Source organism: Hippoglossus stenolepis, chromosome 1, assembly GCF_022539355.2.
Source record: "Hippoglossus stenolepis isolate QCI-W04-F060 chromosome 1, HSTE1.2, whole genome shotgun sequence".
Lineage (NCBI taxonomy): Eukaryota > Metazoa > Chordata > Actinopteri > Pleuronectiformes > Pleuronectidae > Hippoglossus > Hippoglossus stenolepis.
The window spans coordinates 2143252-2169990 of record NC_061483.1 but is presented as its reverse complement, the minus strand read 5'-3'; the positions used below and the strand labels follow the sequence as shown (position 1 = coordinate 2169990).

The window sequence follows — 26739 nt, the reverse complement described above, 5'->3', positions numbered from 1 at the left end:
AGCTGTGTGGTTTTCTACAGAGTCCAACCTGTCGACTGAGACTCTGAGGTCAGTTCACTGACTGACTTTTGTAGATCTCATATCTATAAAACAGCATTTATACCCAATTGATCTCATTTAATTCTAATTTAACATAATTCCTCTTCATACATAACTTGAATCCATTCATTAATTAATCTGTGACATTTTAAATATTCAGCTACTTGTTAAAACACATCTGAGTTTAGTTCTGGATTTCCTAAACTGATCTGCAGGACAGAGACCGGGTCCAAATAATCTATTTTTACTGAATCAGGACTCGTTTTTAGTCCAACATGTCTGATTTCATATTTATCTTCCATGTTATGAGTCTGTGCTCACATGAATATTTGTATGTTATTTTCACACATGAACTCAGTTTAATTTACAGTTAAGTTTTATCCTTTATCCAGGTTGGAGAGCTGCAGTCTGTCAGAGATCAGCTGTTCTTCTCTGGCTTCAGCTCTGAGGTCAAACCCCTCTCATCTGAGAGAACTGGATCTGAGCTACAACAACCTGCAGGACTCAGGAGTGAAGGAGCTGTGTGGTTTTCTACAGAGTCCAACCTGTCGACTGGAGACTCTGAGGTCAGACATCATGTTTTATTGTTAAAAGTTCAGTGTGTAGAATTTAGTGAATCTAGTGGTGAAGCGTCGTGTTGCAGCTGAACACCCCTCACTCCTTTCACCTGAATCTTCCACACTGGAGCTTGAAGGTCAAAGTGCAGAACATGTGTTCCTAACAGTGAACACTGATACTGAGCTGAGAGATGTTTGTAGAATGAGCTGAGGACCGAGTCAGGCTCAATGTGACTGAAGTTTTACTGACAGAGAAACAATCCAATGCTGGACAATGTGTACATGTAATGTTTCTGTGGAAGCTAATCAGGACTTGTCCCGGTGGTCCTGTGGACTGACCACATGACAGCATGCTGCGTTCGTGTTCTGGGATCATTTCAAACATGAAACCCTTCCTCTGGTTTCAGGACTTACACGGGGTCGTCCATTCCTTTATCTTTTCACCACTAGATCTCTGTACCGCCATGTACACACGTGTTCCTCAGGCTCCCTGCACCACTTTCAACTGGTCAAACTGCTGCTCAGATCATCGCCACTTCAAGAAAACATGATCATAGAACTGCTCGCCCTTTCACACATCAACTGCGGAACATGGTCAGAAAAGTGGGTCGGACATTTTCTGGAGCTGAAGCAGCAGCAGGAGATTGTCCGGGTCCGACTCGTTCACAGCAACAGGAACATGTGGGAACATTCAGACGAGGGGCGGAGCCAAAACACATATCTCCATGATAACCATGGTTACGTTAAGTTATGTTAAGTTACAGGTTCACTGTGAAGGAGTTAGTGACGTCTCCAGGTGTCGTACATTTGAACGTAGTCCACTTGTTCACATGTACGACTCCTGAACGTGTCCAGCAAGATATTTAGAGACATCTAGTGGTGAAGTTACATATTACAAACAACTGAACCCCGAGGACACGAGGACTTTCAAGCTGTTTTCAGTCATGAACTCTGTAAAATAGTGTCTGGACATTTTCTGGAGTTTGACTTTCACATATGAAGAACGGGTGGAGCAGCAGGAGGCCGGACATGACGTATAAATCCTGCTGTGGAAAGATCAGTGTTGTTGTTTACAGCTCATCCACACCGGCGTCGGCCCTCATCACCAAAGATCTGGAACCTCCTCGTGTTTCCAAGTTAACGTCTTCGTCTTCTACGTGACGGCTCCTCTTCTTCATCCTGAGATGTTTGTGTTCTTCCAGTTTCACGTCCGTCACGTGTTTGTGTCCTCAACACGTCCACTCGCTCTCTGTGAATCCTCTGGACATTCACCTGCTCTATTCTCACATGGACTCTCTCAGAAACTTTATTTGGAGGCTGAAAGGAAAAGTTCCAGAAAATGTCCAGAACAACTTGACTCAGACTTCAGGTCTGAAAACAGAGACAGTGATGTTTAGTCAAAGTCCTTTATTTTCACACATGGACTCAGTTTAATTTACAGTTTAGTTTAATCCTTTATACTTTATACTAGTCTTCTCTAGACTGGACGACTGTAACTCCCTCCTCTCTGGAAGAAGCCAAAAGTCACTCTCCTGCCTCCAACCAGTTCAGAACGCAGCAGCTTCTCACTGGTATTAAACGGCAACATCACATCTCCCTGATCCTCGCTTCTCTCCATTGGCTCCCTGTCCATTTTAGAATTGATTTTAGATTTTACTGATCACTTTTAAAGCATCTGGCCCCAAACTACATCTCAGAATTATTGAGCCCGTATGTTCCTGCAGGCAGCCTTAGATCCTCAGGTGGATCCTGCTGTTCCAAAGTCCAGGTTGGAAACTAAACCGTGACCGTGCTTTTACCATCAGGGCCCCTCGGCTTTGGAACGGCCCCCTGAGGAGATAAGGCAGAGTCAGTGACTTCTTTTAAATCACTTCTTAAAACCCATTTTTATAGACTTGCTTTTATGTGATGTTGTGTTTTTACTGTGTTTTTATCATTTTCACATTTTATTTACTTGTTCATTTATCTCTATTGTCATTTTACTGCTTTTATGGGTTCAAGTTTTTATTTCATTTTCTTGCTTTGCTGTCAAAACACTTTGTAAACTCTGTTTTTAAAAAGTACTATATCAATAAAGTTTATTATTGTTATTATTTATCCAGGTTGATTCACTCCAGTCTGTCAGAGATCAGCTGTTCTTCTCTGGCTTCAGCTCTGAGGTCAAACCCCTCTCATCTGAGAGAACTGGATCTGAGTAACAACAACCTGCAGGACTCAGGAGTGAAGGAGCTGTGTGGTTTTCTACAGAGTCCAACCTGTCGACTGGAGACTCTGAGGTCAGTTCACTGACTGACTTTTGTAGATCTCATATCTATAAAACAGCATTTATACCCAATTGATATCATTTAATTCTAATTTAACATAATTCCTCTTCATACATAACTTGAATCCGTTCATTAATTAATCTGTGACATTTTAAATATTCAGCTACTTGTTAAAACACATCTGAATTTAGTTCTGGATTTCCTAAACTGATCTGCAGGACAGAGACCGGGTCCAAATAATATATTTTTACTGAATCAGGATTCGTTTTTAGTCCAATTTGTCTGATTTCATATTTATCTTCCATGTTATGAGTCTGTGCTCACATGAATATTTGTTTGTTATTTTCACACATGAACTCAGTTTAATTTACAGTTAAGTTTTATTCTTTATTCAGGTTGATTTTCTGCAGTCTGTCAGAGATCAGCTGTTCTTCTCTGGCTTCAGCTCTGAGGTCAAACCCCTCTCATCTGAGAGAACTGGATCTGAGTAGAAACAACCTGCAGGACTCAGGAGTGAAGGAGCTGCTTGATCTAAAGGAGAGTTCAGGCTGTCGACTGGAGACTCTGAGGTCAGTAGATGGTTGGAGTCAGTCCATGCTGTTTTCATCAGTATTTTACTAAACACAGTCAGTATCACAGTACAGATCCAGGGTCTGTGCTACCAAGCAGGATTTGTGGTTATCAGGTTAGCTTCAGGTTTATTTTTTTCAGTCCTACGAAGCTCGTCCACTTCTTAACGAGGTAAATCACCATGGTAACTTCTGATGAACGGCTAACCTGCTCCAGGTTAAGTTGAAGATCAACCCGTATTGAGGAGGTCATTTCAAATTGAAGACCGTGGTGATTGTGAGTGAAAGTCAATTAGATCTGAAGGTGGGAAGCTGAAGGATGCACAGAGATAACAGGCTTTCAGAGAAGGGGTGAAGAAGGTGTTTAAAGCATATTGCTGGAATTTAGGAAGAAAGTGTAAAGAAAGTAGTGCTGGAAACATGAGCTTTTGATGAGGGAATATATGCCCAGCTTCAGCTGTCAAGCATTTGGATCTTCACCATATGTTATGTAAAGGAAAAAAAAGAAGGTGTGCTAGATGTGGTGAGGATCATAGGTATGAGCAGTGTGGGAAAGGGATGCAACCAAACTGTTGTAACTGGAAACCATAATTAGTATATGGAGGATGTGAAGTAATGAAAGGCAGAGGTAGAAGATTCAACAAGTCAGGAGTACAAAACAAAATCACATATGCAGATGCTGTCAAGATGGTGAACCAGAGGAGGTAGAGTCAAGACACAAATGAAGAACAACTCATTCAAGCAGCAAGAAGAACCAAAGAGGACAGAGTGTGAGTTGATTTAAAGAAACTAGTCGCACCATAGCAGGAGTCATACATGCAACAATGAGAGCCGATCGGACAGAAAACAAATATCAGTAGCTGTAATCGTAGCGAACATTGGCGAACTGTGCAGGAGGTGAGAAATGATCTGTATCCCGGACGTGGTTTGTGTGCAGAAATGGTTGAGCAAAATGTTAGATAGAATCCTCAATTATACTAGAGGTTATGTGTGATGGGGGATCAATAAGCAACTGGGAATCAATAAACTCCAAAGCAGATACAGGACAGATTAGGAATCATATCTTTTGCTGTGAGTTTTGTTATAGCACATTGTGAAGGGGAAAGACGGACGCACACATGGGGAGATAATAGAGCAACTGTTGGAGGATAGTAATTTATGTATTAACGACAGGAGAGGACAAGGATAGATGCCACCCAGTGCCCTTCAGCACCTGGATTTGACACTGGTATCAAGTGAGGTGGCATGGACATGTGAGTGGGAAGTATGGGAAGACTCAACAATTGGAAGTGACCACTACCTTATATTCAGTAATAATATACACATAGGCTGGGAAGTAGAAGAAAGAGAAGTCACATCTGTTAGATGATAAACGAATGAAGCGTGAATCACTTCAGTATTATAACCAGAAGAGGAAGGACGGACTTTAATCGATGATTCACAGCCCCAAAACTTAAACTCTCTCAGTCTGATTATCAGGAGAAAGGCGTTTAAAGAACAAGTCTGTGATATTTTATATATATTTTCTGCTATTGATATGAACATGTGTGTGTGCATCCACAGCCTGACACATCTCATGTGTTTGTGCCATAGAGCTCCATCCGCCGCTGGAAATAGTCCCCAACAAATGCACTGTTTCCTCTGTGAGCAGCTGTTTCAGAAGCTCCACTCCACAGGACAACGTGCTGAGTTTCGTTGCGTGATACAGATCTTCACATTCTAGACTGAAAACATGATTCATACAATTTAGATGAAACACACTGGTGAAACATCATAGAGATTTATTTTTATATTTAATTTCCAAAGATGGATCCTTTCACCTGAGTCTTACACACTGCAGCTTTAAATAGTCTGTGAGCAACTCATATCTACTGTAAGAGAGAGGAGGGCCACAGAGAGCAGGAAGTGTCAGACTCCATTTTCACTGGGATGAGCAGGAGAAAAGAAAGAGTAGGCAGGTGAGTGTGAACTAGCTTTCTGAAAGTTTTACTGTCACAGTCTCGCACACCTGCTGGCAACATCCGTCTGCTAATCACAACTCTAAGTTTGTCAGTTCACACCTGGTGACAGACGTAGTTCATGTGATCGGATCCCCAGAGACAGATGTGAACAGCAGCTGTGGAACAAAGAACCTTCGGGACTAATTAACAAGTTAACTCACAGTTTCTTGTTTTTTATCTTCATCACATCTGTTCATGAGTGTTTAATAACAGAGCGTGTTTTCAGAATCATACGTTACAGTGACCTGGTGTGTGTGTGTGTGTGTGTGTGTGTGTGTGTGTGTGTGTGTGTATGTGTGTGTGTGTGTGTGTGTGTGTGTGTGTGTGTGTGTGTGTCATGTTTTTGGGTGTGTTTCTTGAACAGACTTGTTTTCCTGATTCTGTGAGCTCACAATGTTTTCCTCTCCAGACTGAAGATGAGTAGTTGCCAGGGAGGAAGAGGAGGACAGAGCAGAGTGCCAGGGTTCAGCTGTGTGTCTCTGAGTGACCGGTCCATAGGTCATCCTCAAAACTTCAGTAATGAACCTGGACCCTCACACACAAAGTAAGAGACCTGCTGCAAACCGTGAACCTCAAGCTGAATCCTCAGAGAATGAACCAATGGTGATGTGTTCTGAATAAAAACATGTTTGTGTTTGCAGAGGTCAGGACCACAGACTGAGAGCAAGTCTCAGGGGTCCAGCTGTATGTCTCTGAAAGGCTGGTCCACTTGACACACCTCCTCTCAGCTTCAGTAATGAACCTGGACCCTCACACACAGAGTAAGGGCTGGCTCTACTGTGACCTGCTCTGAAAGAGGATTTAGTTTCCTCTAGTGTGGCCCCTGCATTAGGACACAGCTTCATTGAAGTTGGTGACTAATCTCTCAGAATCACTCAAAGAGCTCAGACCTCCACCAAGAACCAACCAGCTCCTTATGAAACCACTTTAGAAATTCACTAGAGACTCATTTTGATTTGGATCTGCCAAATTCCACACACTGGTAAACATCAGTCCACTCTCTGACATGTGACAACCTGTGACTGTGACATGTGAGTTATCAGGAAATGTCTTCACAGGGGAGGAAGAGTCATGTTTCTGAGGAGGAGCAGTCGTCCTGCTGTGCTTCGTGTCAGGACGTCCTGAAGGATCCAGTCTCCACCAGCTGTGGACACTGGTTCTGCAGACAGTGCATCACCTCATGCTGGGACCAGTCTGGACCACCAGGAGACTCCTCCTGTCCCCAGTGTGGACAAAGATCCAGAACAGGAGCTGGAGCTCGAACTGACCGATCAGAGCAGCACTGTACATGTGTCTGCTGATGTCTTCACTTCTGACATCAGCACATGTTGTTTTTATTTTGTTCCTTCATACAGCATCAACATTTAACATCGTTATAAAAGCACAAAGTTAAAAGCTTTTTATTTTCTGTAGTTTTCTGTATCTGATGAAAACAATGTAGATTCTCAGATTCTCTGTCTAGCATTGTTTCTTGTCTTTTCAGCAGATCGTGGTCTGCAGGAGGTTTTAGATGAACATAAGCTCCAGTGTAGAGGGAGGAGATGTGAACAAGTGACTGAAGGAAGTGATGAAACAGGGAAGTAGAACCCTCTCAACAGGATCTACACTGAGCTCTACATCACAGAGGACAGAGTGAGGTTAATACTCAACATGAGGTGAGGCAACGAGACGGCTTCCAGATGAAGGCCTCCGGCACTCCCATCAGTGCGACATCTTTAAGCCTTGACCAGCAGAGCAGCATCAGAGTCGTCCTGATAGCGGCGTCGCTGGCGTTGGAACCTTCGGTGCGAGTTCACTCTGGACTGGGCCGAGGTTTTAGAAAAACCAAGATGTGGGTCTGCTGACTGTGCTTTCGTTCAGGGAGCTGAACCTGGTGAAAGACCAACAGCACAGTCTTCTCACGCTGCTCCGTGTTTTCCATCAGCGTTACAGAAGCTCCATTGGCAGCTGCATGTCTGTAAACCTTTGTTCATCTTGACAGCCTGGATGAAAGCAGACCTTCTGGACTTCAACCACAGGGAGCTTGTCTGATGTCACACAGGAGTCATCAATCAACATGCTGCTGACAAACCTCATCCAGGGAATCTGCTTCCTCCGGCTCTCGTCTGGATAACCTCCAGACCTGCGTGACCAATCAGATCCCTCCTACATGTGTCGACAGGGTCACAGAGAAGTACGAGGCTTCACTGGCGCCCAGAAGGAGGAGTACTTCAGGAGGAGATTCAGTGATGAAGAGCTGTGCAGCAGAATCTCACATCAAGACGTCCGGGAGCCTCCATCATGTGTCAAATCCCAGTCTTCTGCTGGATCAGTGCTACAGTTCTGGAGCACATGTTGACCACAGACCAGAGAGAGCTGCCCAAGACCTGACAGCCTGTACTCACACTTCCTGCTGGTTCAGACAAGAGGAGAGAACAAGTACGGTGAGGGGGACATGAGGCGACTCCACAGCAGCTGGCGGAGGCTGACAGGGCGTTCTTCTGGAAGCTGGGAGGCTGGGCGTTTAAACATCTGGAGGGGAAGGAAACATCATGTTCTCCAAGAAGACCTGGAGCGGTGTAGATGCCAATGTCCCAGAGCCTCAGTGTACTCAGAGTTTATGCACAGAGATCTTCAGAAGAGAGTGTGGCAGTCTTCCAGAAATCAGTCTACTGCTTTGTTCATCTGAGCGTTCAGGAGTTTCTGGCTGCAGTCTACATGTTCCACTGTTACACCACGAGAACACAGAAGAACTCAACAACTTCTTGGGAACATATGGGTACACATAGGTACATTCTCCTGGATGACCTCCTGAAGGCCATGGAGAAATCTCACCAGTACAAATGGTCATCTGGACCTGTTTGTTAAGCTTCCTTCACGGCCTCAGTCTGGAGTCCAACCAGAAGTCATGGGGAGGCCTGCTGGGTCGGACAGAGAACAATCAAAGATCCTCCAAGAGAGTCTTAGGAGGCCTGCTGGGTCGGACGGGGAACAATCAAAGATCATCCAGGAAGTCATCAACAACCTGAAGAAGATGCAGGTATTTCTCCACAAGCAGAGAGCATCAACATCTTCCACTGTCTGGTGAGATGAATGACCATTCAGTTCATCAGCAGATGCAACAGTTCCTGACGTCAGAGAACAGATCGAAGGAGGAGGAACTCTCTGAGATCCACTGTTGTCTGGCAGCCACCATGCTGCAGATGTCAGAGGAGGTTCTGGATGAGTTGGACCTGAATAAGTTCAGCACATCTCATACCAGGGTAGATGGGGGCAGTCCCAGCTGAGGAACTGCAGGAAGGCTCGGTGGTCGGAACATGATCAATATGTTCCAATCAGTGGAGATGATAGTTCTTCAAATCCACTCAGTGTTAAATGGTTCTCATTGTTTTGGGCAGCATGGTGTTGCGGTGGTCAACACTGTTAGTGCAACCTTTCTGTGAGAGGAGGTTCTCTGGTGTCTGCAGGTTTTCTCTGGGTTCTCCTTCCTCCACAAACCAAGAGACATGTAGATCGGAGTTAGGTTGATTGGAGACTGAAATTCAGTGTCAGCTGAGATTGGCTCAGGCCCTGAGACCGCTAAAGGAGAAGTGGCTACTGGCTGGAGTGTCTGTGTGTGTGTGTGTATTTATACGTGTGTATACTTAAATATATGTATACATTTTGGATTTTGGTATATACCCATTTACCATTGTTCTCATTTACATATAAGAGCAACTAGATCAGATGTAAGAGTGAAATCAAGTGATCATAATGCTGGAGTTTGTCGTATATTTATTTATATATATATATATGTATATATATATACATATGTATATATATATTTAAATAGAAGGGCTGTCCAAAATTAACGTGTTGCAGCGGGATGATGTTTATTGATTAAGGTGTTGTAGTTTTGCGCATTACTTGCATCGCAGAATAGACCGCTCCTTGAATCCATACAACATCATCATTCTTATCACAGAGAGTTATTCAGGGCAATTGCCTTTTATGGTCCAATGCCTTGTTGCTGGATGTCCAGACAGAATCTTAAGTAGGCTCAATCCATATTTTGGTCTAATTCTCATTGTCATCTGTATGAGAACAAGCGAAAGATTTAATCCATAATAATCCAGTTTCTCACTAAAGATTTTGCCAAATAGTTTTTAGTGTGTGAAATTTTCTCTTTCCACCGCTCCACCACTGGATGGGTGGTAGGCTAATGTTGCGTACTCAAATCAATGCCCAAATATTTACTTGTTTAATGCCGTACTAACAAATGGAATCCAAATCATGCATGCGTGACAAAATTTCTCAGAGTAGTTGGAAAACCCTTTGTTAACCAGTGGTGTAAAATTGCAGCCAACATTGATCCTTTCGAAACATGTTCATCTTGTAAATTAACTTTTGCATAGCAGGAAACAGATATTTAGGTTTATTATCAGAGCCCCATCTGTGTGTGCAGCCACTTTTCCTCCAAAGTGCCACGCTCATCTGCTGTGGCTCTCAGTTGGAGTTCCTGCAGGTCAGCCGTGGGGGTGGTGCAGGGTCGACCTGTAAGAGAATGTGTGGAAGCCCAGGTAGTGGCTGGCAGAGAGCAGCTGCTTTTGCTGCTGCATCATCCAGCATTTCCTTGTGATACTGGGTCATTATTGAAGTGTAGGCATCATTTACATACTGCAACCTGTTTGGGAGGAGGACAGCATCAAGCGCCAGAACTAGGCACTGATGTACAGGTGGTTTGCCCTGATGAGGAATTCTCTGTGTTTCCAAATCGTGCCAAAATGATGTACTACCCAAAATGCATATCTACTGTCAATGTAGATATTGACCCTTTCCTTTAGCCAATTTGCATGCTTCCATGAGAGCAGTGAGCTCTGCTGCTTGTGCAGACAGAGAAGCAGGAGTGGTCGTGCAATCAATGTATCATGTGCTGTTACCACAGAGAAACCAACTTGATTTGCTCCTGTGTCTGGTGCAGATTCTGATCCATCCTATGACAGTTCAAAGTCTGGATTCTGCAACGGGTGTTTCCTGTAAATCTGGTCTGGGGGGAAACAAACTTCAGTTATCGTTACTACACAGTTGTGTTGTTCACCATCTCCTTCTGGTTCGAAGAAAACAGCTGGGTTTAGAACATTACATCTTTTCACAGTGATGTTAAGCATTTCCAACAGAACAGCATGTTATCGATAGCATCATAGACACAGCATTTGGGGTCAGCAGGGTGAGTGGGAGTATCCTGCTACATCCTTGGATGCCATGACATTCTTGTATCTGAAGCTGCTACAGCTCTAAGACAAGTAAGGAGGCCTGTATCAACAGGATGATTTAGCTGAGAAAAATGTTTGCCCCCTTAGTCTAGGGTAACGCGATCATGCCCAGCCTCCTTCTCATTAACTGTCTGTGTGAAAAGTCTGATCCAGGGTTGCAGGTAGTCCTAAAGTCGGGCTTAGCACTGGGGCGATCCGGGCTCGGGTCTCGGTCCCTGCATCTCACCTAATGGGGAGGACCAAGGTTGGAAACTATTTTCCCAAGAATGCCACTCAACCGTAGACACGGAGTCAGTGCGATCCGCTTCTGACACCAAATTGTGATGGAAATCTGGAAATACAAGAGGCTGAAACACCAAAGTTATCTCACGTGTATTTTAATAGAGGCTTTCTGCAGAAAGGATCCAACACGAAAGTCACAAGGATCTCAGTGAAGATGGAGAACAGTCAAATACAAGGATCTTATATAGGAGAACTGAGGCTGTCCCTCAGAACCAGTTCAGACTGGTTCTGTATGGTTTTTATGTTGAGAGAGAATCTAAACACAGACAACTGATTTACATATGTTCCCTTTGGAGATAAGCAGACATACATTCAGTTCTTTGGAGGGTAAATAGTGATAAAAGGGTATGACAGTTTTCAGGTCAACACAGTTCAGACCCTTAAAACAGTTCAGGTCATAAAGTATTTGGACAGGTCTGCAAAAGCACACACTCCAACTACAAAATAGTTTTCAAACACACTTGAATTGGTACCAATAAACACTCATCACTGAATTCTCAGGACCTGATCAGCACGCCCGTCACTAGGTGTTTGGTTTGATTCCACAGTTTACAGGCTGCATTTAAACATCATGAAAATGACTAAGTCAACATGTTGTGCTCAGTACAACACGAGCTCACAGTCAGGACTCAGTGTTAAAATGAGCGACACGCAGACATGATCCAAACTCCATCGATTCAGAACCAAACATGACTGGCCGTTTGTCACCTGAATCATCCCAATAAAATGAACTGTGAGCATTGAACTAGTTCATTTTCATCTGCATGAACTGAACTTGGAACTCGTTCTTTTTAAGTGTGGGCAGCTCAACACTGCTTCTGCAAGATGGGCTCAGATTCAGATTTCCACATTGTTTTAATTGTGTAAAGGTTTGGTTGTTTGTTTGATTGAAAAAAAGAAAAAAAAAGTTTTATTCAACCATCCTGTATTTGCTAAAAAAAAAAAAAAAAGGAAAAGCTAGAAGCCCCAGTTGTTTTAGGATAAAGGTTCTTTGAGTTTTATAAAGAAATTTAATGTTCTAAATAACATCATCCTATGTTTGCTCAGAGGCAAAACAAAGAGACAACCCACACATTTTAATTATGGTGTGGTATGTTTTAGTTTGATTTGTGTATTTTTCAATCTTACTACTATCATTTGGACTTGTCATCAATTTAAAAACTAATGTTAAATGTATATATCACCTTCTGTCATTTATCTTTCTGTTCCCACAGCAATATACAGAGATAAGAGGATTTTCAGTCATTTAGAAGCAATTGATTAATCAGATAAATCACAGCTTCTCTGTGTTTAGGATAAGAATCACTGACTGTTCCTTTAAACTGAAAGCAGAACTGGAAATATCGTTTATTCTTCTTTCTGGTCAAACTAGAATTACCACCCTGCGTTTATCTTGCGCACCACCAACCAGTGCAGTGTCCGTCCCTCCAGGTTCCTGACATATTTGCATTCACAATAATATATGAGGTCACTGTAACCTTTGACCTTTGACCACTGAAATCTAATCAGTTTATCTTTGAGTCAACTGAATTAAAATGTGAAGAAATCCCCTAAAGACAGACTTGAGACCATCATGTCCAAGAGGCCAGAAACATGTTGTGTGACCTTGACCTTTGACCTTTGACCACCTGAATCTAATGATTCCTCTGTCCAGTCGGAATGAAGGCTTGTACCCAAATTTGAAAGGATTCTCTTGAGAGTTTTAACATGTTCATGATGCAAGGGGGATTTACCAGGGTGAGGTGCATGATCCGTTTGTATGAATGTTGTGTTTACAGTTTTATTTTCTAACAGATATTTTCTTTAATTACAGACTCGGTAAGTTTAGCTGGACTCCTCAAGAGACTCACTGAGGAAGTCGTGGCCTCAGCTCTGAAGTCAGACCCCTCACATCTAGAGAACTGGATCTGAGCCTTAACGACCTGCAGGATTCAGAAGTGAAGCTGCTGTGTTCTGAATGGAGAGTCCAAACTGTCGACTGGAGACTCTGAGTCCTTAAATCCTTCTTCACTTTTCCAACTTTCTTTCTTATTGGGTCATTTATTTCTTTAAAATTGTCTCCAGTTCTGCTCTGCTCACTGTCCCTCAGTCATCTGTCCCTCACAGCCTGTCAGTCCCGTCACCTCATCAGCTCCATTCCTGCACTCACCTGCTCCACTGATCACTAAAAAGTGTCAGTAAATAACATGTGGACTGAGGCCGAGCACTCGTCCTCCTCAGGTTTTCAAAATAAGACACATTCTTATTGAGAGCACGTTGGACAGTTGACTAAGTATAGAAACAACAGGAAGTGACTGTAGAGGTATCCCTACTTTAAACAGTGTTTAATTACAAACCTGCTCAGTGACCAACACACAGAAGAAGGTGATGAATGAAACAATGGTCCAACATGTCTGATCTGATATTTATCTTCAGGTCACAGACTGGACTGAGGTGAGCAGCATGTTGAGAGTCTGTGTTGTTGACATGATGACGATCCACAACAATGGGAGGACCATTTCTAATATTCCATATTTCTTTATCCAGGTTGGAGGACTGCAGTCTGTCAGAGATCAGCTGTTCTTCTCTGGCTTCAGCTCTGAGAGTCAAACCCCTCTCATCTGAGAGAACTGAATCCCAGATAACAACAAGCTGCAGGACTCAGGAGTGAAGGAGCTGTGTGGTTTTCTACAGAGTCCAACCTGTCGACTGGAGACTCTGAGGAGTCAGACATCATGTTTTTATTGTTAAGGTTCAGTGTGTAGTATGTAGTGACATCTAGTGGTGAGTGTCATGTTGAACACCTCACCTCACCCCCTCAAAACATGAAAGAGAACCTGTAGCTGGCTTCAGAGAAGCAGCAGCAGGAGATGTCCGAGGTCAAGCTAGATTCCACATATAGGAACGTACTTAGGAACATTCAGATGAGAATTGGGCCAAAACACATATCTCCATGACCGCCATAGTTCACGTTAAGTTATGTTAAGTTACAGGTTCACTGTGAAGAGGAGTTGGTAGCGTCTCCAGGTGTCGTACATGTGAATGTAGTCCACTTGTTTACATGTCGACTCCTATTTATGTCAACAAGATATTTAGAGACATCTAGTGGTGGAGTTTACATATTACAAGCAACTGAACCCCGGATACGAGGACGTTCAAGCTGTTTCAAGTCATGAACTCTAGCAAATAGTGTCTGGACTGTTTCTGAGTTTGACTTCCCATATAGAAGAACAGGTGGAGCAGCAGGAGGCCGGACATGACGTATAAACTCTGCTGTGGAAAGATCAGTGTTGTTGTTTAGCTCATCCACACTGAAAAATCGGCCTCATCACTAAGCTCACAGAATCTCCTCGTGTTTCCAAGTTGACGATCTTCGTCTTCTATGTGTTTGGCTCCTCTTCTTCATCCTGAGATATTTGCGTTCTTCAGGTTTCCGTCCGTCCGTGTTTGTGTCCTCAACACGTCACTAGCTCTCTGTGAATCCTCTGGACATTTACCTGCTCTATTCTCACATGGACTCACCCAGAAACTTTATTAGGAGGCTGAAAGGAAAGGTTCCAGAAAATGTCCAGAACAACTTGACTCCAGACTTCAGGTCTGAAAAACAGAGACAGTGATGTTTAGTCAAAATCATTTTATTTTCACATGGACTCAGTTTAATTTACAGTGAAGTTTAATCATTTATACTTTATACTAGTCTTCTCTAGACTGGACGACTGTAACTCCTCCTCTGGAAGAAGCCAAAGTCACTCTCCTGCCTCCAACCAGTTCAGAGACGCAGCAGCTTCTCACTGAACATTAAGCGGCAACATCACATCTCTCCCTGATCCTGCATCTCTCCATTTGGCTCCCTGTCCGTTTTAGAATTGATTTTTTAGATTTTACTGATCACTTTTAAAGCATCTGGCCCCAAACTACATCACAATTATTGAGCCTGTATGTTCCTGCACACCGGCATAAGATCCTCAGGTGGATCCTGCTGTTTCCCAAAGTCAGGTTGGAAACTAAGCCATGGCCGTGCTTTTACCATCAGAGGGCCCTGGCTTTGGGCGAGCCCCCTGAGGAGATAAGGCAGAGTCAGTGACTTCTTTTAAATCACTTCTTAAAACCCATTTTTATAAGACTTGCTTTTTATGTCTTGTGTTTTTACTGTTTTATCCATTTTCACATTTTATTTACTTGTTCATTTATCTCTATTGTCATTTTACCTTACTTTTATTAGTTTAAGTTTTCTTTAATTTTCTTGCTTGCTGTCAAAGCACTTTGTAAGCTCTTGTTTTTAAAAAAGAAATTTACTATATCAATAAAGTTTGTGTGTTATTATTTATCAGGTTAGTCTCTGCAGACTGTCGAGATCAGCTGTTCTTCTCTGGCTTCAGCTCTGAGGTCAAAGCCTCTCATCTGAGAGAACTGGATCAGTATGAGGCTGCTGCAGGACTCCAGGAGTGAAGGAGCTGTGTGGTTTCTACAGAGTCCAACCTGTCGACTGGAGACTCTGAGGTCAGTTCACTGGCCCGGCTTTTGTAGATCTCATATCTATAATACAGCATTTATACCCAATTGATCTCATTTTAATCCTAATTTACTTATAATTCCTCTTCATACATAACTTGAATCCGTTCATTAATTAATCTGTGACATTAAAATATTCAGCTACTTGTTAAAGCACAGGTTTGGTTCTGGATTTCCTAAACTGATCTGCAGGACAGAGACCGGGTCCAAATAATATATTTTTACTGAATCAGGACTCGTTTTTGGTCAACATGTCTGATTTCCTTATTTTATCTTCAATGTTATGAGTCTGTGTATTATGAATATGTGTTATTTTCACACATGAACTCAGACACAATTTACAGTTAATTTTTATTCTTATTCAGGTTGAAAAACTGCAGACTGTCAGAGATCAGCTGTTCTTCTCTGGCTTCAACTCTGAGGTCAAACCCCTCATCTCAGAGAACTGGATCTGAGCTTCAACGACCTGCAGGACTCAGGAGTGAAGGAGCTGCTTGATGTAAAGCAGAGTTCAGGCTGTCGACTGGAGACTCTGAGGTCAGTAGATGGTTGGAGTCAGTCCACGCTGCTTTCATCAGTATTTTACTAAACACAGTCAGTATCACAGATCCAGGGTCTGTGCTACCAAGCAGGATTTGTGGTTATCAGGTTAACTTCAGGTTTAGTTTTTTCAGTCCTACGAAGCTCGTCCACTTCTTAACGAGGTAAATCACCATGGTAACTTCTGATGAACGGCTAACCTGCTCCAGGTTAAGTTGGAGATCAACCCGTATAAAAGCTCCGCCCACTGACCACAGTGACTCTCCACTGTTGTGTTTTGCACACTCTTCCTAAAGGGACGGATAGGGAAGTTTAAATCAATGTCTGGTTGGTTCAGTTGATCTCTAACTCACCCAGAACATCTCAATCTCTCCAGACTCATCCTGTCACCAAAACACCAGATGCACTCAGTCAGCTTCCTGAAGATAGGTCCATGTGTTCCTATTGAGTAGTGATGTCAGAGGTGTCCACCACAGTGTGTGTCCTCAGAGACAGTGTGTGTTCTCAGAGACAGTGTGTGTCCTCAGAGACAGTGAGTCAGTGTGTCCTCAGTGACAGTGTGTGTCCTCAGAGACAGTGTGTGTCCTCAGAGTCAGTGAGACAGTGACACTTAGCTCTTAGCGTGTTCATTCCAACACGTGAACATGAAGCAGAGAGGAAGCTGCTCCACCTCTGAACAGGACTGAAGTCCCTGCTGCTCTTTCTACTGGATGTGCTGCATCACTGACTCACAGCTGATGAAGTGAGTCTCTGGAAACACTGATGTCTTCTTCTCTCAACAGATGGAGGCTGGGATCTTTGAAAAGGTGAGTGTGAAGAGGACAGTGTGTGTGGACGGAGGCTGAGCTGTGTCCTGAGGATCCAGAGGCTGAAGCAGCAGCAGCTTGTGTGTAGAGCGGCTCTGACTGGGCCTTGTTGCTGGGAGGCAGAGTGGAGACAGAGCTCCAGAGGAATCAGAGGAGGTGAGCTGCTCTGAGATCAGCTGTCACACAGTGTCCAGTCCACCATCCTCCCTGTGTGTTCCTGTGGATGTGACACAGCATCATCACTGGATCTGCTGCTGCTCTGTCCTTTGACGCACAAAAGTCAAAGTCGTAAATATTTCCAAGTTATGTGTAGAAAAATATGCAAATTTTATGCAAATTTTACTTTCAAATGTAAAAAGTGACATTATATTTACTGGTCGGGACATGAAGCTGTGAGCAGTCGCTGTTATTAATAAATAACTGCTGAGTTCAGACAAGCTCTTATATTTTAAAACAGTTTCACCCTGATCCTGCTGCTGGCAGCGTGTTAGCATGTTGTGTTGAAAACTAAAGACATCAGGTGAAAACCATGAGCACTGCAGGAATCAGAAAGTGTAAAGTCGTGTTATCTGAACACAGATTGATGAGACCAGGCTGTAAATAAGATGCTCAGTACATTGAAGTATAAAGTCAACAGTGATTTCTAAGAGTCGATGTAAATAAAGAAGAAAAGAAAATGACGAGGTGAAGAACTTTTTCAGATTAAATAAGAAACAGAAATATTTTCACCCAATGAGAAGCTGAGGTTGTTTTTCTGTTCAAAGTGAATTTAATCATGTTATTTGTCAAATAGTGAAGTTTTCATGTACATTCTCTCTGGATTCTTCACACGTGTTCATAACTGATCTGCATGTTCCTGCTCATGTACAAAGAGATAGAAAGTTTTATACAAGTGGACTTTCTTTCATGTACAGCGTTTATACAACATCGGACAATAAGATCACACTCATCGACATTTATTCACAAATGTACATGAAATAAAAGGAAACGAGGGAATATCCCTTAAAGTGACATTTTTCAATCCACAACGTGATGAACTGCAGAAGAATCATTTATATCCAGTCTGTGATCGTACTTCACGCACAGACCTCACTACGTCCAGGACATGATGTCATCACTTGTAACTGTCGGATGTCAAGATGTTGTGTAAACTCCGACAGGACGTTATAATGTTTTATCAATGATTGTTGATTATTCTGAGTATGATCTCATTCAGGTTTATCAGAACATACTGTTTATACGTCAGTGTCTTATTCAGATTATTGTCTTAATCTGGTTGATACCAGAATATTGTATCCATGGAAACGTCAAGCGGTGATTGGTTGGTGAGCGACATGTCGTCCGTCACGTCTCACAGCGACAACACAGCGAGAATTTGTGATTAAATAATCAGCTGATCAGACACATGGAGGAGGCGGGGTTTATGACCTATACTGCAGTCGGCCACCAGGGGGCGATGCAGATAATTCGGCTTCACTTTTGAGAGCCATCATTCATCCATCTTTATTTACAGTCTAAATTTTAATGATTTTATTTCACAGTGTTTTATTGAATGACGTCAGATAAGATCTTCTGTAAAGTCGCAGGTGATGGATCTGACCTGAGTTCTGAGTTTCTCACTTTCCATGTTTCACTGTTTGGACCCGTAGAAGGTCGAAAATCTCAGCTTCAAACGATTTAATTCAACTGCTGCAGGAAACCACTAAATCCAGTTTGATCATCACGGAAACGCTCTTCAAACCTCAGGTTGTTTTATTCACTTGTAAAATCTTGTGGCTGCTTTGTTTACATGAATCATTTTTATTTTTACATGAAAATAAACATTTTACTTCATTAAAGATTAAAAATCTCTGTCGGTCAGTTTCTCTCTGGTCCACAGCTGCTCAATGATCCGAAGTTTGTAATGAGCTGGAGTTTCTGTTTCCTCCTCCACTCTGACCTGCTCTCACTTTAAAATGCCGCAAGGTCATCAAACGCTGGTGGCAGTGTTGCAGACCTCCGGGCCTCGCTTGCTCCACCAACTTCTCCTCACCTCGATGTGTTGTCCCGAGGCAGAGGAAATACGCCTGATACGCTGGGAATGTTAAGAATGAAAACAATTCAGTCTTTGAATAATGCGCCATCTCTCCATGCACGTGATGTAAACAACACTGGCGAGCCGGCTCGTGCTCTGTCCTTTTCCTGGTACGTCGCTCCACAGGATTATGGGAGCTGTAGATCTGCTTCTCCAGCCAAGGTTCAAGGCTCCTTTCTCCTGCAGCACAATTCCTGATTCCCATAGGCATCAAATTCTAGCAGGTAATCTGTTTTGTTATTTTGGAAACATCTAATTATATGAATATAATATATATATGGGTGTGGCAGTAGACCATGCCACAGGGCTCTCACCACAGCAGCCAGAGACAAACCATTCCGGTTTTAACATTTTATCAAACATAAACTTAAATCAAACATAAAGAGGCCAGCAGTTTTCTGCTGGTTGTCTTTGAGTGTTCTCTCGGTGCTCTGGGTCATCAGTGTCTTGAGAGTCAGTGTCTTGAGAGTGTTCTCCTTGAGGCAGTTTCAGACGCTGCCTTTTAAGATGAGGATCAATCAGAACAGGTGAGAGCTGTTAGCTGATTGATCCTCTGTGGTGCAGGTGAAGGGTGTTTCCAGCCCTCACCTCCACATACCCCTCATCAATAAATTCAGGCCAGGAGCCATCCAGCCTGACCTATGCCCACCATCACTAAGCAGTGAGATTTACCTTCTGATGGTGATAGCTCTATGAATTCCATCATCAGATGTCTAAAAGGTTGAGTAGGTGGTGGGGTGTGCTGCCTGGCTGGTTACAGCCACTGGCCGGCTGATGACATGTGTGGCACAGACTCACGCATGCCTGACAGCATATCTGAGTCAGTGTAGACTGTGAGTGTTTTACCAGTAGCCACCCAGGTGATTCCGTGAGTGCAATAAGCCTCGGCTGCCTGGGCTGAGAGGTGATGAGGAAGAGAATTCGAGAGGAGAACGCTGCTATCTGAACAAACAGAAAACTGGACAGTTAGTACTACAGAGACAGGGTCACGCGTGATGGGACTCCATCTACATAGAGGTCAAGTCAGAGTTAGAAGAGGTTCGTCAGAAAGGTCAGGTCGTGGAGAACATTGACTTGAAGTTCAAGTTCTTCCTGTCGTAAGCAGAAGAAGTGTGGCTGGGTTCAGAGCTGAACAGCTTCACTGTGACGCTTGGGCATGTCAAGAAGAACAGTGTGATACTGCAACCAGTGAGCAGCAGAGAGATGTGAGGTCTTCGGTTCTGTAAGAATGAGAGACACAGCATGTGAACAAGGAGTGTCAAGTCAGAGTAGCCTACGATGTCTCGTGAGGCAAGGACAGCTTTTTCACAGGCGGCCACTGCACGCAGGCAACGTGGGAAGGCCGGCCGCCACCGTCAAGTTTGGCGGAGAAGTAGGGCGCCGGGACGATATTGTCCCCGAGACTGATGGAGGACGGAAGTCTATGCAGCGGCTCCTTTCATCCACAGCCGGAACAAAAGGTTTGTCAGGTTAGGAGAGCAAGAGTAGGAGATTGCTGCAGCTGCCTTCTTCAGTGTGACAAATGCTTTGTCGGCCTCTGAGTCCAAACGATATGTCTGTGAGGAGGAGTGATTTGCCATGGTACAGGGCGCTAAAGGGGCTTCCAAGAAGAGCAAAGTCAGAATGAATGTCCTACAGAAAGAGCATGTGCCGAAGGAATGACATGAGTTCTTTTCTTCGCCAAGGGTTTGGGTATGTTAACAATAGCTTCTACTCTTTTATCAGACAGGATTTGCCGTCTTGGTGACGACATGACCCAGAAAGTTTGTTGAACAAACTGCAGTTTGCTGAGGCTGACTTCAGGACCCCCACGAGCCAGAAGTGTCAGCAAAGCGATCGCATCTCGTTTGCCATTGCTCCTGTATGGGACTGGTAACTAGTAGATCATCTACATACTGCAAGAGAGTTGAACCCGGGAGGAGAGGGAGGGTTCAAGACTGTTCCTGAGAGCCTGATTGTATAATGATGGAGACTCACAGGCCTTGACATAGGCGTGAACGTGTAGGCCTTGTTTTCAAAGTTAAAAGCTTAACTAGTACTGGCTGTCCCTGTGGACAGGAACACTAAAAGCATTGGATAAGTCTACAACTGAAACCACACTGCGTCAGGCGGAATTTGGGAAAGCAGCTGTATGGGTTGGGAACAATAGGCGATCGAGCAAATTACCGCGTCATTCAAAGCCTTGAAATCCCTGCACAAAACCGCCTCTTCACTCAGTAGGTTGACCTTTGTCTCTGATTTTCTTAACTGAAACAGGAGGCGGACTGGGTGAATCAGGGGCAGGGGACAATTACACCAGCCTGCAAAAAGGATTCAAAAACAGGACGATCCCCTCCACTGCATTCTGTCTGAGTGATATTGTTGTTTACATGGCCTATAATCAGATTTTGGAGGATATTGACTGGGTCACAGTTTCTGATGAGGCCCACATCAGCATTTGTCTTTGCCCACAGTGTTTCAGGTAGGATCTGAAAGTAAAGGAGAAACATTAGAGGGGCTGGACAACATGGCATAAGAATGAAGGTGATTTTCAACCAAAACCAGTGAGCGCGTGTGGCTGGAGAACAGAAGGTTGGAGAAACTTTTAGATCAAATGCACTCAGACTGTGAATACATTACGTCAGTGAAGCCGTGGGTTGCCAATCAACGGCAGCCTGGCATGATCTGACCAATGGCCTAAGTCGCCACTGGTCATCATGGGACCTGGAAAAGCCAGATGAGTGCTGGAATTCGAGACGCGATACAGTGCCATCTGCTGGTTGGTGAGGGAGACGGGTAGCTGCACTTCTGGAACCAGACCAAAAATATTGACACCATTCAGAGAAAAGGCAAAAACAGAGATTCATAAACGGATCTGGTGTGTCTGCTCACATGTGAAGTGCAGCAATGAATCAATGTGCATAAAACTGTGAAAAGGCTGACAAGAGAGCGTGACATGGAGAGCAGATCAGTTGAGGTATTTATAGAAGATGCCACTGATATGAAGGTAAACAGCTGCTCATGTGTGGTTTGTGACATGAGGAAAGGAGGTGAGGAGGAATCCTGGGTGTAACTGTCACTCCATCAGGAGGATACCAAATTGAGGCCTAATGCAATCAACAAATCTCTTCCTAATAGATTAATTGGGCAACAGGGAGACAACAGAAAATCATGCTCAAACCTTATTTGATGTTTGTCAAATTGAACGGTGGATTAGAGAGGCTTTGTGAAATTTTTTATTTTATAGTGGCGCGCTTGCATCTTGAGAGAATATAAAGTGACCACTTATTTCAGAGATGTGGGCAATCTGATATCCTAACCACAGAATAACCTGCACCAGAGCTCGACCATGAAATTGAGTTTGTAATCAAGTAACACACAGTTAGGAGTTGAGGCATGTCTAAAAGCAACATTATTATTGTATTTAATATAAGAAAATCACAAGGTTGTATGTGCTCTGGTGTATGTGTGTGTGTGTGTGTGTGTATGTGTGTGTGTGTGTGTGTGTGTTTGTGTGTGTGTGTGTTTGGTGTGTGTGTGTGTGTGTTTGTGTGTGTGTGTGTTTAGTACAGCAAGCTGTTCTTCATTGCATACTTGTGTGTGTGTTTCACTCCCTTTTCTGCTCCTCTGTGGGTAGTAGAAGAGTTGTTCCTCTCTCCACCTGCTCCCACTCACTTCCTGTATTTCAGTCAGCAGTGAAAGTTCTTGCCGCCTGTCCTCTTGCCGCTGGGGGCAGTCCCTTCCCCAGTGTCCTTTCCACCTGCAGATGTAACACTCGTCTCTGTCCAGTCGAGGGAAGCCTCGCCCACGCCCCATCTCTTCCTGGAGGAGGAAGTTGGCCCCCATTGGTGCCATCTGATTACGGGGCCCCACCAGTGCTGACAGCCTGCACCATGGTTAACTGTAGATCTTTCTGCTGCTGAGCTTTGTCTTTGCTTCTTTTCGCTGACGCTCGTAGCATGTTCAGCATGACGTCTGACCTCGGTCAAGCGAGCATCCTCAAGTCTGGATGCAGGTGCGGCTCACGCCTGCCCGTAGAGGGAGGGAGCAGACCATTCAAGAAGGCCTGTTTCAGATGTGTTTCATAAGCACCCAGTTGGTCACCCATTTGCGGAGGGACAGGGATGTCGCTAAAGGTCAAACAGGACAGTCAGGACGAAGTCAGATAGACAGCGTACTGACTCCTTCGTTGGTTGGTAGAGAGTCTGGTCACTGCATCATATTGAGGAGGATTCTGTTGTAGGGGAGAGGAAGCAGGCGTCGAGCGAGGACCACCACACCCTGTCAATGGAGGATACAGACATCTATGTGATTTCTTTTCAACTTTCTCAGTTTCTTCTTGTCAACCTTAGCCATCTGTCTAACCGTTTGTTTTCTGTCCCTACATTCTCCTTCTTTTCCCACAATTCAAGACATTTCTTGTTATCTTCAATGTCTCTTTCCACATTGTGACCTTAACCTTTTATTGTTTTTTAATTTTCCTCTTTTGAGGAGTTTTCTCTTAGGAGTTTAATTTTGTCAATAGTGAATGACCCATTATGAGGAAAAGCAAAGTCTCTGGACTAACCAATAACCCTATTGGAAGAAATGTCACACTTTCCTGCCCCCACTTCGCAATCATGGCGTCCATAATGGGAGCCTCTGGGTCCGGAAGACTCTTGCTTCGTCACTACTCATTTTTTATTAATTAAGTGTACTAAATCGAATCATCCACAATTTCCCCTGAACACTCAATTTAAGACGGACGCCTCCACGAATCCTTGCTTCTTTCTCAGGCAAAACTAGGTAAAATGCCATCACTGTTTTACGTCAAAATAATTCTAATCGTAATTGATTGTTTCGAGGATGGGTCAGATTAACATCAATAACCACAATAATCCAGAGACAATGACTAATACACCCGCTCCAAATAAAACCAATGTCTGTTAGATTTTCTATTTGAGACATCATCGAAACAGTCATGAAAATCTGGAAATTCAACATCTCACCGGATATAAGATGACCAAAGAGAGGTCTTTGATCCTGTGAAGATTTGGTCCGGAATTCCCAGTCACTTCGGTCCTCTCGTATCTTAAATCTCGGAGGTAGAGGCAGAAGATTTTTCTTCCCGGTGGCCAATCACCGAAGGCTTCTGGTCCAGACGGTCTTTCTAGGGATCCTGTTCAGACGCCAAGTTTGTGGTGGAAATTGGATCTCGAGATGTGAATAAAGAGTTTCTCAGGACCGAGTTGTCTTTGAGTTTTAATTGTGTTTTCCTGCAGAGGGTTACACAGTCAGCATCATCGCTCAGAGTGCAACCACTTAATAGTTAAAAGGAAGGTCTGCAGTCTGGCATTGCTACAGAAAGAGGAATCAACTCCTGTGCACCCATTTGAGTGAATAATATGTAGGTGCTTTGCAGCCTGGATTATATTGTTGCATTTCAGGTGGTTTGCTGGGCTTAAAGTGTTCAATTTGGCTTATATGTTGCCATGTGCCAAGTTCACTAGATATATTCCCTCACAGGTGCATTTGGGGGAACCTACTTGGTAGTCTAATCTCCCGCAGGCCAATGTGCCTACATATAAGCTTAAAACATTATTAATCAATAATCACAGGAATCATATATTATAAATCTGTATTCTGGACGTGGTTTGTGCAAGAAACATGGTTGAAACCAAATGTGGACTATAGAATCCTCAATTATACTGTGGTTATGTGTGATAGGGGAGGGGGGTTGAGAATACATTGTGTTAGAAATATGGACATCACAGTTTAACATCATAATTCACTATAACTCATGCAGGAAACTAGGAATCAATAAACTCAAGCAGATACAAGGACAGATTAGGAATCATATCTTTTGCTGTGGGGATTTTAATTCACATTGTGGGGGGGAGAAAGACGGACACACATGGGGGGATACTAGAACAACAATTGGAGGATAGTAATTTAATATGTATTAACGACGGGAGAGGGACAAGGAGGATGTAGCACACAGGTAAGACTTCAGCACAGGATTTGACACTGGTATCATGAGGTGGCATGGACATGTGAGTGGGAAGTATGGGAAGACTCAACAATTGGAAGTGACCACTACCTTATATTCAGTAATATACACATAGGCTGGGAAGTAGAAGAAAGAGAAGTCAAATCTGTTAGATGAGAAAAGAATGAAGCGTGAATCCTTCAGTATTCTAACCAGAAGAGGAAAGACGGACTTTAATCGATGATTCACAGCCCAAAACTCAAACTCTCTGAGTCTGATTATCAGGAGAAGACATTTAAAAGAACAAGTCTGGTGATATTTTATATATTTTTCTTCTTGTTGATATAAACATATTGTGTGTGCATCCACAGCCTGACACATCTCATGTGTTTGTGCCATAGAGCTCCATCCGCCGCTGAAATAGTCCCCAACAAATGCACTGTTTCCTCCTGTGAGCGGCTGTTTCAGGAAGCTCCACTCCACAGGACAACGTGCGGCTGAGTTTCACGTTATAACGCATACAGATCTTCCCATTCTAGAGTCAAGAAATCCGTGATTCATACAATTTAGATGAAACACACTAATGGAAACATCACTAGATTATTTTATATTTAATACAAAAAGATGGATCCTTTTCACCTGAGTCTTACACACTGCAGCTTTAAATGGTCTGTGAGCAATCATATCTACTGTAAAGAGAGGAGGAGCATGAGAACAGGGACGTGTCAGACTCATTTTCACTGGGATGAGTAGAAGGAAGAAAAGTGAGCAGGTGAGTGTGAACACAACTTTCTGAAAGTTTTACTGTCACACTCACACCTGCTGTTAACATCCGTCTGCTGATCACACCTCACTCTAAGTTTGTCAGTTCACACCTGGTGACAGACGTAGTTTCATGTGATCGATCCCCAGAGACAGATGTGAACAGCAGCTGTGGAACAAAGAGCCTTCAAAGGACCAATTAACAGAGTTAACTCACAGTTTCATGTTTTATCTTCATCACGTCTGTTCATCAAGTGTTTAATAACAGAACGGTTTTCAGAATCATACTACAGTCACCTAGCTGGTGTGTGTGCGTGTGTGTGTGTGTGTGCGTGTGTGTGTGTGTGTGTGTGTGTGTGTGTATGTGTGTGTGTGTGTGTGTGTGTGTGTGTGTGTGTGTGTGTGTGTGTGTGTGTGTGTGTGTGTGTGTCCTTCCTTTGTATTTTGGGGTGTGTTTCTTGAACAGACTTGTTTTTCCTGGATTCCTGTGATTCACAGTGTTTTTCCTTCAGACTGAAGATGAGTGGTTATGAGGAGGAAGAGGAGGACAGAGCAGAGTCTCCAGTGTTCAGCTGTGTGTCTCAAGAGTGACTGGTCCATGGGTCAATCCTCAAAACTTCAGTAATGAACCTGGACCACATTACAAAGTAAAGACCTGCCAAAACACGTTGAACCCTCCAAAACTGAATCCTCAGAGAATGAACCAGTGAATGATGTGTTCTGAATAAAAACATGTTTGTGTTTTTGCAGAGAGTGTCAGGACCATGACTGAGAGCAGAGTCTCCAGGGTCCAGCTGCACTTGAAGAGTGACATGTCCAAAGGACTTCCTCCAGACTTCAGTAATGAACCTGACCCTCACACACAGAGTAAGAGACTGTTTCTACTGTGAACTGCTCTGAAGAGGATTTAGTTTCCTCTAGTGTGGCCCCTGCATTAGACACAGCTTCATTGAAGTTGGTGACTAATCTCTCAGAATCACTTAAAGAGCTCAGACCTCCACCAAGAACCAACACGCTCCTTATGAAACCACTTTGAGATTCACTAGAGACTCATTTTGGATCTGCACCAAATTCCACACACTGGTAAACATCAGTCCTCTGAACATGTGACAACCTGTGACTGTGACATGAGTTATCAGGAAATGTTCACAGGGAGAGGAAGAGGAGTCATGTTTCT

At 43.5% G+C, this 26739-nt stretch overlaps 2 protein-coding genes and 1 pseudogene across 2 annotated transcripts in view; all 3 read left to right on the top strand.

Moving 5' to 3' along the window:
* Positions 1–5152, top strand: part of LOC124851927 (NACHT, LRR and PYD domains-containing protein 12-like) — a 32222-nt gene extending 27070 nt beyond the window's left edge. Inside the window, 4 exon segments of the mRNA XM_047340114.1 lie at positions 432–605; positions 2699–2872; positions 3256–3429; positions 5023–5152. Coding sequence (XP_047196070.1) covers positions 432–605; positions 2699–2872; positions 3256–3429; positions 5023–5152 — 652 coding nt within the window.
* Positions 5153–6475: 1323 nt separating this feature from the next.
* On the top strand, positions 6476–16905 carry LOC124851926 (annotated as a pseudogene).
* Positions 16906–19360: 2455 nt separating this feature from the next.
* LOC124851925 (ribonuclease inhibitor-like) overlaps positions 19361–26739 on the top strand; it is a gene marked incomplete at its 3' end in the record, with an annotated part of 32157 nt that continues 24778 nt past the window's right edge. The window contains exon 1 of the mRNA XM_047340113.1: positions 19361–19380. Coding sequence (XP_047196069.1) covers positions 19361–19380 — 20 coding nt within the window. The remainder of the gene's footprint in view (positions 19381–26739) is intronic.